This window comes from Stegostoma tigrinum, chromosome 4, assembly GCF_030684315.1.
Source record: "Stegostoma tigrinum isolate sSteTig4 chromosome 4, sSteTig4.hap1, whole genome shotgun sequence".
Classification (NCBI taxonomy): domain Eukaryota; kingdom Metazoa; phylum Chordata; class Chondrichthyes; order Orectolobiformes; family Stegostomatidae; genus Stegostoma; species Stegostoma tigrinum.
This window is the reverse complement of record NC_081357.1, coordinates 21963498-21979181: the sequence shown is the minus strand read 5'-3', so window position 1 is coordinate 21979181 and position 15684 is coordinate 21963498. Positions and strand designations below refer to the sequence as shown.

The 15684-nt window shown below is 40.3% G+C and overlaps 1 protein-coding gene across 1 annotated transcript in view; it reads left to right on the top strand.

Annotated features, from left to right (window-relative positions):
• Positions 1-15280, top strand: part of mrps5 (mitochondrial ribosomal protein S5) — a 130497-nt gene extending 115217 nt beyond the window's left edge. The window contains exons 7-11 of the mRNA XM_048531860.2: positions 3039-3085; positions 4464-4521; positions 10546-10608; positions 12008-12144; positions 13769-15280. Coding sequence (XP_048387817.2) covers positions 3039-3085; positions 4464-4521; positions 10546-10608; positions 12008-12144; positions 13769-13993 — 530 coding nt within the window. The 3' untranslated portion in view covers positions 13994-15280. The remainder of the gene's footprint in view (positions 1-3038; positions 3086-4463; positions 4522-10545; positions 10609-12007; positions 12145-13768) is intronic.
• Positions 15281-15684: the final 404 nt, after the last annotated feature.

Genomic DNA, 15684 nt, shown 5'->3' with positions numbered 1-15684 from the left:
ATTGGTGGATTCAGTGCTGCAATAACAGTGCTCTCTGATTACAGTTCTTCAGCTGCATTGGGTTAACCATCTCAGCCAAGCCTGATACAAGACTTCCAAAACAAGCTCTCTACTCCAAACTTCATATCAGAAAGCAGTTACAGGGATGGCTTAGAAAATGCATCAAGAACATCTTCAAAGCCTTCCTGAGTTCATGGGAATCTCTTGCCCGAGATGCCCGAACTGGGGAAGAACGGAACAGCAAAGGCACTAACCATCTCGAGCATTTCAAATCAAACCAGGTGTTGGCCAAGTGGGAACAGCAGGACAAGTGTGCTGATAGTCCTGAGTATCTCTCTGTTTATTCTTCAAACACTACCTGCCCCAGCTGTGGCAGGGTTTATGGATCCAGCATTGGATGGTTTCACCACCTCAGGACCCACCATGCTGGAGTGGAAGAAAATCCTCCCTCAAGGAACTGCCTAAAACAACTGAAGATAGTAGAAGTGCGTAAAAACTGAAAGTATTGCAGGTAGTGTAAATTAGAAACAAAACCAGAAATTGCTGGAAAAGCTCAGCAGGTCTGGCAGCATCTGTGGAAAGAAGTCACAGTTAACATTTCAGTTAAGCTGGAAGGAAGAGCCACTCGACCCGAAACATGAACTCCCATTGGCAGCCTCTGTGGAGTTCATGTTTCGGGTTGAGTGACTCTTCCTTAGAGCTTGACCTGGAACGTTAACTTTGATTTCTTTCCGCAGATGCTGCCAGACCTGCTGAGCTTTTCCAGCAATTTCGGTTCTTATTTCTGATAATATAAGTACAATCTATCTGAAAGGCCCATGAGAGAGAGGACTTGATTCCTACTGCAGTACGTTGTATACCAGGGGTTATCCTCCGTTACAGTGCTTGTTGTATGTTACTGGTAGTGAGAAATTCCGAAGGATGGACAGCATTCAAAAGTTTAATTGCAAATTTAAAAAAAAAAAAATTCTGGCTCTGCTGAATGGAATATCACTCCTCTATCGTTGATCATGTACTTAAACCCTAAGTCTGGTGTTGAGTTTCAGCTCTTCTTTGAAATGCTAGGAGGGAGAAAATTGTTCTGAATTTGGTCAGAATCTATTTGGTTTCAAAGCTTTTTTTATGTTCCAATCATAAGGCCGAAGGAGATCAGGCTAAGCTAGTCTCATTCCATGGAAATAGTTTTAAAGTAAGGTGCTTTATCAATATGCCTGCATTGATATTTAATGTTTATGCTCTTTGAGTATTTTCATTGGCTAGACTGAATTTCCAGTTCATGGGTTACTTTCGGCCCAACTATGTCTGTCTGTCTAAGCAGCTGTTTGGACATATTTACAGCCATGTAGAATTTTTAAAAAATACTTTTAATTGTTTGCCTTGTTTGAAGCACACATTCTCATTCTCCCTGCAATCCTTACGATTCCGCACAATCTAAATGATTTAGAATTTAATGTATGTGAGTGCAAAGTTCACGCATTCACCATTGTTGTGTTACGGAAGAGACCTTTTTCTGCACCTGTTCTGTTGTTTACCGCCAGTCTCTCTTTCCCCCCACCCACACATCCCCCACCCCAACTATCTCTGCACATTGTTTCTTTCCAAATCCAATGCTCTTAAATGCCTCAATTGAACCTGACTTCTCCACATTTTCAAGGCATTTCATGCCAATCCGACCTACGCGCTGTGTGGTTTTTGTTTTTGTTTTGTGAGTTTTTGTTTTTCTTGCATCGCCCTTGCTTTGCTCACACATCACTTTAAATCTGTGCCCTGACATCTCTTTTTACAGCTGCGGACAGTTTTTCTCTCTCCATCCACTCATGAATTTGAAAATATATGTCAAATCTGCTCTTGGCCTTCTCCTGTCCAAGAAGAATTGTCCCCATCTTCTTCAATCTGTCTTCTTAAGTGACATATCTAATTCCTGGAACCATTCTGGTAAATTGCTTCTGCACTCTCTTCAATACTTTCCTCTATTATAGAATCCACAACAATGCACAGCCCTCCAGCTGAGGTTTTCTGGCATGCAAGATCAAAATAATTCTGTAATATTTTTTCTGGCCTGACCTGGAGGGACTTGTCACCTACAGATGTCTGATTATTTATTTTAAAGCTTGAGTGCTTTATCACTGTGATAGTGGACTTCAAATGGAATGAAAACATTGTTAACCAAAAGGATAAAATAAAGGCACTGGAGAGCAGGCATGATCTTTTAACAAAATGTCAGTTTTTTTAAAAAAAAAAGCTGTTTCAAAAATTTATATTAGTTTGGGCTAGTCTTAACTCATTAAAGTTTTGAATTAAACTCTTCAAATTGTCATTCAAATGCTGAAGATTTAAAATCTACCATTCAGAATAATCAAGTAAGATCCTTCTCTATAACTAAGAACTGTATAACTAGCAAAGAAAAGATACAGATCAAAAAATAAAAGACCTTCATCAAACTGAATCCAAATCCAGCTGTCGGACAAAAATCTGTTCCTCTTTTTTTTGAGACAAATCACCCCAGGTTTTCACACCAACAGAAATTCCTGATTAACTGTCCCTAAAAATTTCTACAATGCAGAATGTTTCTGACTAACTATCGCAACATTTAGATCGATCTTAATCATGGATTGAAAACGGCCTCAACTCAAAAACATGATACTCTGAAGCCTGGTTTTACAGTTCCTTTGGAATTATTGTACCTCAATGAAAAGCTTTTATTAACATCCAATTTGATGTTCAGGTGGTGATGGTTAATTTAACTAGATCTTCCTACGTATGCATGATTTGTTTCACTACGACAACGGTGTTTTCCGTAATGTTCATCTTACCTTAAGACAAACACATTTACACGTGAGCTTTCATGCCAAGGACAGTATTAGTGATATGACTCCTGCAGATACTTTTTTCAATCCATTCACTTAGTCTGTCCTTGCAATAAATTTTTATTCGTTGATTATTTATTCCTAAGTGACTTATACTATCTCCTGGTAGGACTACCTTTTAATGTGTCCTCTGTACCAACTAGTGATTGATGTTTATTAAAATTTTTTCAGGTTTCGCATTGGGTAAAGCACCTGACAGAACAACTGCTCTCCGAAAGGTAGGAATTTTTGAGGTTTTTAATTGTTGTGGTTTGATTCTGTACTTGAGTAGGCTGAGCACAATAACTAACTTTAGAGGGAACATTGCTCACATTGGGAATAAACAAAGGAAACACCATATTTATGTACAACTGTTTCAGAAAAGCAGTTTCAAAGTTCAAATATTTCATTAATAAGACATCTCCTTTCCAATTGTAGCTATGAAAATATTACATTATCTTGTTACTTGGCCTCTGTTGCTAACTTGGTATTGATTTCCAATATCCCTTTCTAGTCTAGTTAATGCTGTGAGCATCAAAATATGGAGAACCATGGGCAAATACAAGTTTAAGCTCCCAGGCCATCAGCCTGCGCCCAGGGTTATGAGAGTCCTCTGCATTCTGAATGAGATTTTTTTTTTTAAAGTTTGGTTCCATTAAATTGATAGTCATATATCTTTCACCGTTATAGTTTCCTAATTTCCTCTAAACTTACTTTTATTTGATACAACACAAGTCAAACGCAGTGAGCCAGATGTTGAACCTGCAGCATCTCTATTGTAATTCTTCTGATTTGTTTTCACAAATTGTTTTATTTATTGGCCCAAGATAGTCTCACGAAGTAGCTTGACTTGTAACATGATTGACTGTAAGACAGATTGAACATGAGCAGTTGTGAAGGCTGTCAGTCCTTCCCTGCACTCTGGGGGAGCTCATATGAGCAACTGTTATACAAGCCCACTTCTGCATTCTAGCACTCTGCAGAATAAGAATTTTTACCCTAAGCACCCAAGCAGCAACTGTTGTACACATTGATTTGCCAGCTCCAGCTTGCATGCCAGCAATTGCTGCCCTGCCACCCTCACCGCAGCCCTGATGCCACCTCACTGGAGAAGGGCCTCTGGCAGGTCACTACTTCTGCCAAATAAAAACCGAAAGAACTGCAGATACTGCAAATCAGGGAAAAAAACAAAGTTGCTGGAAAAGCTCAGAAGGTCTGGCAGCAAATTTTTCTTTTCTTCTAAAAAAAATCTGAGGAAGGGTCACCGGACCTGAAACATTAACTGATTTTCTTTTCATCTCAGATGCTGCCAGACTCCTGAGCTTTTCAAGCAACTTTGCACTTTGTCACTATTTCTGTGAATTTTCCCACTGTTGTGCATCACTCCACCATCCAGTGCTTGTTCTGAGAAAAGGCAAAATATTAGCTAACATTAGTCAGCGTGGTCTCAAACTTGAACTCTGTATTGGCTGACTAGACCAGAGTTGAGCTGAACTGTTTGGCATCTGACATTACGTGATTTACCTCATTTATAACTATAATAATATTTTTTGCCTTTGTCTGGTTCAGTATACCATTCAGTGCTTCATTTCACTATTTATTTTGTTGAATTTGTAGGCAAAGAACAGAGCCATCCACTACTTGTACTACATCGAGCGATACAACAATCACACCAGTGAGTATCTATTGTGTATCATTCCATACTTTTCTCAACTTTACAATTATAACTTAATGTAGTATGTCCTGAGAAACCTTAGATCATGTGCATGCAAAAATATTGTGGCAGTGTAGACAGATGTTGGTCTCTATGTTTATATCCAGATAATTTTCAGGATTTGCAGTATTTCACCAGTTTGCTTTTCGTCTTAACCCATAGATACATACAAGTATACCAGCCAGCAAATCAGAGAGAAGAACATTGCTTTCACTTGCGTCTTCCATTACTAAGAATAATAACTGTTCTTGATTGTTGTAAACACCCATCTGGTTTAATAATATCCTTTTTAGGGAAAGAACTGCTGTCCTTGCCCAGTCTGGCCTCCATGTGACTACAGACCCATAGCAATGTGGTTGACTCTTAATTGTCCTCTGGGACAATTTTTCTCTTCTTCATCAAGATCCAATTACATCAAATTGCAGAAGTCTAAAATTGAACATATATTTTGCTCTTCTAAACCAAGACCGCACTCCTAACGTATGAAGGATGCCTGCTGGTCAAAGAATGAAGTACTTGCTGGCAATATTTTTCATACATTTGTCTTGATTTTAAACATACTGTCTGTCCCAACTTGAAATGGCTGATTTCCATCTTATAACACCTAACGCCTGCTTGTGTTTGCTTTTGTCGACAATTTTATACAAATAAAAGCCCTGCTCTTTGATTTTGCATGCTAAAATCTGTTTGGAAACAGGAGGGTCTTTATCAAACACAGATTGGTGAAGCATGCCAGTTTGGTTTTTAAAGCAAGATTTTCAGAATTCTACAGATTCTGGAAAGGTTCCTGTGGACTGGGACTGGAAAATGGCAAATGTAAACCTGCTTTTCAAGAAGGGTATGGTGGAGCAGGAGAGCGCTTGGAGAACTACAGACCCGTTAATTTCACATTGATAATATAAGAAAATGTTAGAATCTGTTGTGAAGGATGCAATAACTTCATACTTAGAAAATATTGAAAAAGTTGGCTGAGTCTACCCAGATATATGAAAGAGAAATCATGTTTAACAAACTTTTTTGAGAATGTTAATTGGAGTGGGTATGTTGTAGCGATTCACAGAAGACTTTTGATCAAGTCCCATGCGGGAAGTTAATCAACAAAGTTTGAGATTTTGGAATTGGAGATATTTTACTAAACATGGATTGGTTTCCAGACACTAGGCAAAGAGTAGAGATAAATGGTGGGGTGTTATTACTAGGGTTCTAAGTGATCTTGAACAGTTTAAGTGCATGCACTGGAATATGGCAGATGAAATGTAATATTAATAAGTGTGAATTTATCCACTTTGACAGATAAAAACAACGTTAGACTATTGGTTTGGTGCTGAGAGATTGAATGTTGGTATCCTTGTTTGAGCCATTAAACAAAATAATACAAAAGGCATCACAAGGGGATTTGAACAAAGACGTCTTACTGCAGTTCTGTAGAGCCTTGGTTAGGCCATATCAGGAATGTTGTGAGCAGTTATGGCCTATTTAGCTAAGGAAAGATCTACTTGCTGTAAAATGGGCTGCAGTACATATTCACATCATGAATCTCTTTGCAGCACTGTTACTCTACCTAGTTCTCATGAATTGCAGTGTTTCACAAGGCAGATCACCATCTTCTAAAAGATACCTTGGGATAGGAAATGAATGTTGACACAAACAATGATGTTGGCATCATGTAAACCAATGAAAGAAAATATAGATGGTAAATAATTGGGGCCCCTTCACTGATGTTTCTGGCTCTCTACTGATTACAGCTTACCAGCATTAGAAAAGATATATTTAAGCCATCTCTCTATTTCCTCTTTGCTAAACAGCCCTTCATGCTGATCTATTAGCTCTCAACCATGCATCTTGTTCAGTAACCTTTGGTGTTAAACATGATCCAATGCCTTTTGGAAATCCAAGGACGTTACACCCACAGGTTCTGCTTTTATCCACCTTTTATGTTACAAAAACTCTAATAAATTAATTAAATATACTTTTCCCTTCACAAAGCCATGTTGATCTGTTTAATTGCCTTATGATTTTAAAAGTATTCTATTATAACCACCTTAATAATGAATTCAAACAGCTTCTCTGTGATGGATGTTAAGTTAACTAACCTACTGCTTAGTAATAATGGGATCTGCAGATGCTGGAGAATCCAAGATAATAAAATGTGAGGCTGGATGAACACAGCAGGCCAAGCAGCATCTCAGGAGCACAAATGCTGACGTTTCGGGCCTAGACCCTTCATCAGAGAGGGGGATGGGGTGAGGGTTCTGGAATAAATAGGGACAGAGGGGGAGACGGACTGAAGATGGAGAGAAAAGAAGATAGGTGGAGAGGGGATAGGTCAGTCCAGGGAAGACGGACAGGTCAAGGAGGTGGGATGAGGTTAGTAGGCAGGAGATGGAGGGGCGGCTTGGGGTGGGAGGAAGGAATGGGTGAGAGGAAGAACAGGTTAGGGAGGCAGAGACAGGCTGGACTGGTTTTGGGATGCAGTGGGTGGAGGGGAAGAGCTGGGCTGCTTGTGTGGCGCAGTTGGCGGCGGGGGGGGGATGAACTGGGCTGGTTTTGGGATGCGGTGGGGGAAGGGGAGATTTAAGTTGGTGAAGTCCACATTGATACCATTGGGCTGCAGGGTTCCCAAGCAGAATGAGTTGCTGTTCCTGCAACCTCCGGGTGGCATCATTGTGGCACTGTAGGAGGCCCTTGATGGACATGCCATTTAAAGAATGGGAGGGGGAGTGGAAATGGTTTGCGACTGGGAGGTCCATCTCCTGCCTACTAACCTCATCCCACCTCCTTGACCTGTCCGTCTTCCCTGGACTGACCTATCCCCTCCCTACCTCCCCACCTACACTCTCCTCTCCACCTATCTTCTTTTCTCTCCATCTTCGGTCTGCCTTCCCCTCTCTCCCTATTTGTTCCAAAACCCTCACCCCATCCCCCTCTCTGATGAAGGGTCTAGGCCCGAAACGTCAGCTTTTGTGCTCCTGAGATGCTGCTTGGCCTGCTGTGTTCATCCAGCCTCACATTTTATTAACCTACTGCTTAGCTTGCTTTCTTTTTGTTTTGAAAAAGATGTTACACGTGCTATTTTTCAATCCACTGGGATCTTATCAGAATTAATTAAATTTTGGAATATTACAGCTAACGCCTCTGCTATCTCTGTGGCCACTTCTTTTAAGTCCTTAGGATGCAGACCATCTGGCCCTGAGGACCTTTGAGCTTTTAGGTCTTGTTTTGCAGTACCTTTTCCCTGGTAATTGTGATTATTTTAAGTTTATCCCCCTAATTATCCTCTTAAATTTCAAAAAAATGCTGCCTCAATGTCTCTACCATTTCCTCGTTTTTCCATTATCAAATCTCAGACTCACCTTCCGGAGGATCAATTTTCACTTTTGTTACTCTCTTCCTATTTTAAATGCTAGGAGAAACTGTTACCAGCTTTTTTACCTCTCTCTGTTTTCTTTTAAAAGTGCTTCTTTGCTGAAATGTTCTGACTTGCCACTAATGACATTTATAGAATGCAGAGCTGGGCTGAGAAATGGCAGATGGAGTTCAACCTGGATAAATGCGAAGTGATGCATTTTGGAAGGTCGAACTTAAATGCTGCATATAGGATTAAGGGCAGGATTCTCGGCAGTTTGGAGGAACAGTGGGATCTTGGAGTTCAAGTGCATAGCTCCCTCAAAGTTGCCACCCAGGTGGATAAGGTTGTTAAGAAAGCATATGGTGTTTTGGCTTTCATTAACAGGGGGATCGAGTTTAAGAGCCGCGAGGTTATGCTGCAGCTCTACAAAACCCTGGTGAGACCACACTCGGAATATTGTGTCCAGTTCTGGTCGCCCTATTATAGGAAAGATGTGGAGGCTTTGGAGAGGGTGCAAAAGAGGTTTACCAGGATGCTGCCTGGACTGGACGGCTTGTCTTACGAGGAGAGGTTGACTGAGCTCGGACTTTTCTCTCTGGAGAGAAGGAGGAAGAGAGGTGACCTGATCGAGGTGTACAAGGTAATGAGAGGCATAGATAGGGTCGATAGCCAGAGACTTTTCCCCAGGGCAAGATTGACTGCCACAAGGGGTGATAGTTTTAAGGTGTTAGGAGGAAGGTATGGAGGAGACGTCAGAGGGAGGTTCTTCACCCAGAGAGTTGTGAGCGCATGGAATAGTTTACCAGTGGTAGTCGTGGAAGCGGATTCATTAGTGACATTTAAGCAACTGCTGGACGTGCACATGGACAGCAGTGAATTGAGGGGAATGTAGGTTAGGTTATTTTATTTTTGGATTAGGATTATTCCACGGCACAACATCGTGGGCCGAAGAAAAGTACAGCAAAGTACAGGGCCTATGTAATCTAAGCCGAATTGTTCAGTGTCTCTTTCCATTTGATGCTATCCTTAACTTGCTTATTCAGCCATAGATGATGCATCCTTTTTAAAGAGTCTTTCTCACTGGGATAAATCTTAGCTGACAGTTATTAAATATCTCCTTCAAAGACTGCCATTGCACCTCTTCTGTACTATCTTTTAACCTAGTTTCCAGGTCGCCTTAGCTCATTGTCTTTAAACACATCACATTTATTCAGGTTTAAGATGCTAGGTTAGACCACTCCTCCCCTTCAAGCTATAAATTTTTATTACGTTATCATCACTGTCTCCTAGATGTGCCTTTACCATGAACTTATTGATTAGTCCTGTCTCATTGCTCATAAGCAGGCCTAGAATTCCTGCTCTCTGGTTGTGTTCTAATAAAAGATCTTGTATACATTTCCAGCAACATGTGGAATAAAGCCACCCATGATTATCGAGATATCTTTCTTGCATACCTCAATTATTTCTTCCTGTGCTCTGTATCCTATGGGTTAATAACCATTTAGGAAGCTGTGAACTACCGTAACAAGTGACCGCTTATTTTTCCTAATTCTTACTTGGCCCTAAGTTGATTTGACACTCTCTTTCTCCTCTTGATCTTTTGAACTAAAGTCATCTCTTACTAATGTATGAATGAAATCCATAGTAGACAAAGCTACCTCGCCACAATTCCCTCCCTTGAAAGTGTCAAATGCCAAGCAATATTCACAATCCTCTCCTTGGTCATCCTGCAACCAAATCTCTGTTATTATCAGGTCGTACATAAGTTAATCTCTGCTAACAATTTTTTTTGTTAATGCTGCGTCCACTCATACCGATCATTTAACTCTTGCCTTTGTACAGTACTTTTGCAATTCATGCCTGATCTACTGGTGCACTTTTAAGTTTGTACTCAATCTGTCTCCCTACCTCATTCTGTCATTTCCCAATCACTTCACTGCTGTATTTCTTCACTGTTCCCCTTTGATGCACAGTCTCTCCTCTTGCATGATCCCCTCCCGTGACCGTGACCTCCCCATCCCCAAGAGGATATGGGGTGGCACGGTTGCGCAGCGGTTAGCACGGTTGCGCAGCGGTTAGCACAGCTGCCTCACAGCACCAGGGACCCAGATTCGATTCCAGCCTCGGATGACTGTCTGTGTAGAGTTTGCACATTCTCCCTGTGTCTGCGTGGGTTTTCTCCGGGTGCTCCGGTTTCCTCCCACAGTCCAAAGAAGTGCAGGATAGGTGGATTGGTCATGCAAAATTGCCATAGTGTTCAGGGAGGTGTAGATTAAGTGGGTTATGGGGATGGGTCTGGGTGGGCTGTTCTGAGGTTCGGTGTGGACTTGTTGGGCCGAAGGGCCTGTCCCCACACTGTTAGGATTCTAATTCTCTAATTCTAAATTATTTAGCTTAAGTAATGTACGGTCCATGTTGTACAACCTGCCAGAACACGGATCGCAGCACAGTTTAGTGAAACCCTTATCCAGTGTTGCAGCTGTCACCTGTGCCTGAGAGTCTTCGGATGCATTCGTCTCTCTCTGATCTTGTTTTATGCTCTTTTCATCTGACTCGGGTAATTGTCCAAAGAGACTTCCTTGTAAAGTTCTTCTAAATTTATATCTTCTACCTAAAACATATTGTCTTTAATTCAGTTTATCAGGATATAACATCGAAGTTCAAACGAACAACAATCAAAATGAAGAAACAAAACTACGGTAAGACTAATATGTGAAAATTGTGTGCGCCCTTTTGGTGAACAGCAGTAACTCATTCATGTGCATTTGCATCACGTTGAAGGGGAACATCCCTTACTTCAGTAAAGAGGATTTTGTCAGTAAATTAGCAATGAAGCATTTTTGGTCAAAATCCAAAATTTGAAAGTATCTTTAATGTGCTTCTCATAAACACCTTTATGAATTTTTATGGCAGAGTGAGAATTAAAAACACTAAAAATGTGCTGGAAATTTGTAACATTTTTTTCACTGTTGGCATCGTTGACAGCTCCTTTTGAAGGGCTGTTGATGTGTTCTTCAAAGTGACTTTCATCAAACCCTCTCAGTGTCTTGACAGCACCTCTTTCCTCTCAAAATTCCATCTAACCTCCCGTTCCCCCCTCAAACTATGCACATTACCAACTCCACAGTAACAGTGTTCAAGTCTCCAGACTCTGGTTTCCATTGCACAATCCGTGTCAAAGAAATTCTTTGACAACCTATTTGTCTAAAACGTGACTCGGATTCATAAGCATAGAAACACAAATGATGTTAAAGTCTGTCTTAGAAGTCTGTCTTAGCCTTGCACCTGGTGAGCATAGAAACATGAATGATGGTCATGCCTGCCTTAGCCCTGCAGTCAGTGATTTAATGAGTTTTAGTGTAGGTTAATATTTCAGCATTTTTATTCCAAGATCAAAACATGTAGAGAGGAAATCTTACATAATAAAGTGTGAAGCTGGATGAACACAGCAGGCCAAGCAGCATCTCAGGAGCACAAAAGCTGACGTTTCGGGCCTAGACCCTTCATCAGAGAGGGGGGATGGGGTGAGGGTTCTGGAATAAATAGGGAGAGAGGGGAAGGCGGACCGAAGATGGAGAGAAAAGAAGATAGGTGGAGAGGAGAGTATAGGTGGGGAGGTAGGGAGGGGATAGGTCAGTCCAGGGAAGGCGGACAGGTCAACGAGGTGGGATGAGGTTAGTAGGTAGGAAATGGAGGTGCGGCTTGGGGTGGGAGGAAGGGATTGGTGAGAGGAAGAACAGGTTAAGGAGGCAGAGACAGGCTGGGCTGGTTTTGGGATGCAGTGGGGGGAGGGGAAGATCTGGGCTGGTTGTGTGGTGCAGTGCGGGGAGGGGACGAACTGGGCTGGTTTTGGGATGCGGTGGGGGAAGGGGAGATTTTGAAGCTGGTGAAGTCCACGTTGATACATTGGGCTGCAGGGTTCCCAAGCGGAATATGAATCTTAAGCAGTCTTGAAGGTTTAAAGAAATTCTAAAGTTTTGTTTAAAGCCTTTTGGATACCATGCAGCGCTGTTCTTCCAGCTCTCTCCATGGTAATTTCAGTAGAGCTAATTCACAAACACTAGTTTTTTAAGCATATTAATTACATTTGTGCCTCAGGGTATGGATTACATTGTCACCGAGCAATCATTACGATATGCAAATTAATTGGAATTAAGGACATGTACGCCAAGGTTACTGGATCTACCAATCTATTGAATATTACCCGAGCCCTCTTTCAAGGATTGTCAAAACAGGTAACGTTGATTTAAAATCAGATGGCTGCTATTGGTTTCTTTTCAGTTTTGACTGAATCATCATTGAACAACAGCAAATTGTTTATTAATGTGAAATTTACATTAGAACTAATCTGAACTTTATATATAAAATCTTGACTTTTTGCCAATAAAGCCTAATAAATTTTTGTCCTTCCCTGTATTGTCTCCTTTTTCTCTCTTGGTTTCTCCCTGAAGCTCAAGAATAAGATGATATGGCCACAGCAGTTAATCTCTCCTGGTCTGTTGGGCAAACTGCTACATGTTAAATTTCATTGACTTTCATCTGTCTTTTCTCCTGTCCACATTTCTGAGGGTTGGCCCATAGACTTCTATTGGACTGGCCCACTCTGATGGACAAAACATTGCATTGGCTTGCCATTGCCTTGTGCAGGATGGCTAACTAGCAAACGCACATGCTCTTTCTGCCTGTCATCAGACATGTCAGAAGGATTTACAAGCCACATGTGTTTGGCTGCATTACAAATACATCTGCGGTGCCAATAAGCCCTGATCTGGCTCTAAGGTTGTGGACATCACCACTATGCCACAGGGCTTTCTCCAGATCTGCCTGCTGTCTATTTAACACCACTTTTCTCCTGTTTCCTGGGAGGGAGATGAAGTAACTGAGAATGAGGTGTGCAATAACTTGATGGGATATATAAAATTGTATAAACACTGGTTAGGCCACAGCTACAGTATTGTGTGCAGTTCTGGAATCCTCCTCCTGGGAGGGCATGAATGTATGAGAGGGTGCAGAGGAGATTTACCAGGGTGTTGCTTGCGACAGATTTGTTGTAGTTATGAAGGGAGATTTGGTAGACTGGGGTTGTTTACATTAGAACAGAGGACACCAAGGGGAACTTGATTGAGATGTGTGAAATTATGAAGTGATTATATGGGGTGGGCAGGAGGCAACTTTTCTCCATTTGTGGAAGGATCAACGATTAAGGGCGATAGATTTGAGGCAAGGGACAGAATGTTTTGAGAAGATGTGAGAGAAAACTTATTCAGTTTAAGGGTGGTGGGAATCTGAAAACCCCAGGCTACAAGGATGGTAGGGGCAGAAAAACTCAACATTTAAAATGCGTTTAGATTATCACTTGCAGTGCCATAGCATTCAGGCTATGGACTAAGTGCTGGAAAATGGTAGTTTTCGACCAGCGCAGAAGTGTCTTTGCTATGCTGTAGATCATTTTGACAGCAGGAAACGGGATTCAGAATTAAGCATCTGCATGCTTATTCACAACAGCCCATTTTGGGTTTTCCATTCATTGCTGTCATTGGGTACCCACTTAAAAGTTTTTAAGTGCATTACTTTGCAGACTTGAGTATATCAACAGCTCTTGGAGAATTTTAGCAGTCTGAATCCATCAGCTTTTTAATTACTTTCACCTATATTCTGAAATTTCTGTGCATAAGCTTTTACATTTTAAAATGATGAATATATTAAGGTATAATAAGATGTATATTATCTATTACTCCTGTATCTTTGAGATAAAGAAATTAACAACAAAATTTTTATTGAATTTAACTTGGCTAAAAAAATGGTAGACTGTACAATCAAAGTATTTCATCCTGTTAACTTTGTGCTTCAATCCCACAGGAGACTCACAGTGACTTAGCCAATAAGAAGGGGTTACATGTAGTAGAGTTTCGAAGTGAGCGTGGGTCATTGCCCCTGATAGTTGCCTCCCCAAGTGGCCCTGTCAGGAAGATGCCCGAACCTGATGATGAAATTCCTAACACCAAATTGGATTGGAGTGAAGTGAAAGCAGCACAGGGTATGAAACAATCGGTCTGGGCAAATGTCAAGCGCACAATTTGGTGATCAGCTGGTACTTTCTGGCAAATGCTGTTGAGGCAGTTTTACCTACTGAATTTGCAAAGAAAATGAGAGATTCTAGCTGAGAACGCAGCTCTCTCCAGAGCTTAACACAAGACAGAAGAATGATATGTTTAACATCATCAGCCCTGATTGTAGTTTATGGATGAAAGGATTGGCTAATTAAGTATTTTTCCAGCGTGCTCCAGTTTCTTTATCTGTACCCATGGAGCTTTACGAACATATGTTAAAGTTTGTTGTTATCCATCATAAAACAAATAAAATCCCATTGTGTTTAATTTAATAAAATGCTGACTTTGTTAGTGTTAATCCAAAATTAATTTTCTTGTACATGGTACATCTGCTGAGGGTGGGAGTGAAAGGGAATTGCACATTAATGCAAGCATTCCAAATATCATCAAAAAAATGCTTCATTGTGTTCATTTTAAATGGGATTGTAAAACACTATATGATTAGTCAATAAGTGTTGGCCCTGCCATTAAAATATTGCTGTTAACATTTAAAACTGATTTAGAAGAAAAGTAACTTTTTTTCTTTGGAAGGCATTAGTAATGTTTCAGGATGTTACATAAGACATTATCTGTTGATTTACTCATAGCTCTTTTTCATCTTTGATAAGCATAGTTTAAACTACAGATGTGATAGAAATACATCAACCTTATTTTTTTTACTGAACACTTACTTTAAATGGTTAATTGATATAATTTTAATATTTTAAGTTGATACTTTTTAAAAATAATACTTAGATCTACTTTTGAAGAACAAAGTTTTTCTCACAATTTAGGGGAGAAATCTTAGTTGACAACTAATTAGAAAACTTCAGTTTGGTTTTAGCTAACAAAGTAGCAAAAAGGTAGATTAGAGATGGAATAGATCCGATGCCTTCACTTTAGCTACCATATGCTGACTAATGCCAGGTTCTATTTCAAGAATGTTTATATGCTAGTATTGGGAGATCTATTATATATAGCTCATAATTGCCCTGTTCAGTAGTCCCTGGTGCATTCCTGTCTCTCGCTTCTGAATTTTGTGCAGAGTATGCTTTAAAGCAGAATATGAAATGACTAACAATGTTTCTAAACTAACACTTCAGTAGTATGTAAACACTAAGATGAATGCTATGTGTTAACTAATAGTTGGGTAAACAGAAGGCTAACCAGTTTTAAATGGAATGTTATGGTTCTAATTTATGTGATTCTTCAGCATTTTAATTATGTAAAAGTTTTAATGTTTTTTAGTTTGTATATAAAGCGATCATTTCTCTGCAAATAAGCCGCAAAGCTTCCTACTTGATCTAATTGTGGTAAATCTCTCTTTGGTTGAAGAAATCTTAATGTGCTAATTTACTTCCAGCACAATTACTAATCTCAGACATTTAGTGAAACCACCATCGTCAACACCAGAATGTGCCCATCGACACCAGAAGTCCTAATTTGTAGAGCATTTATTAGTCCATATGCTGAACCAACCTCCTGAAAAATGTTCACTCAAATTTACTTGGTACTGAAGAGTTTCAAGAATTGTAGTACTTATGAATCAGAGAGTCTAAAAGCATAGAAAAAATGTCCTTTTGGCCCATCATGTCTCTGTTCATGAAGCAGCTATTTAATCCCATTTCCCAGCATCCGGCCTGTAGCCTTGTATGCTGTGGCATTTTAGGGACTCATCTAGATGCT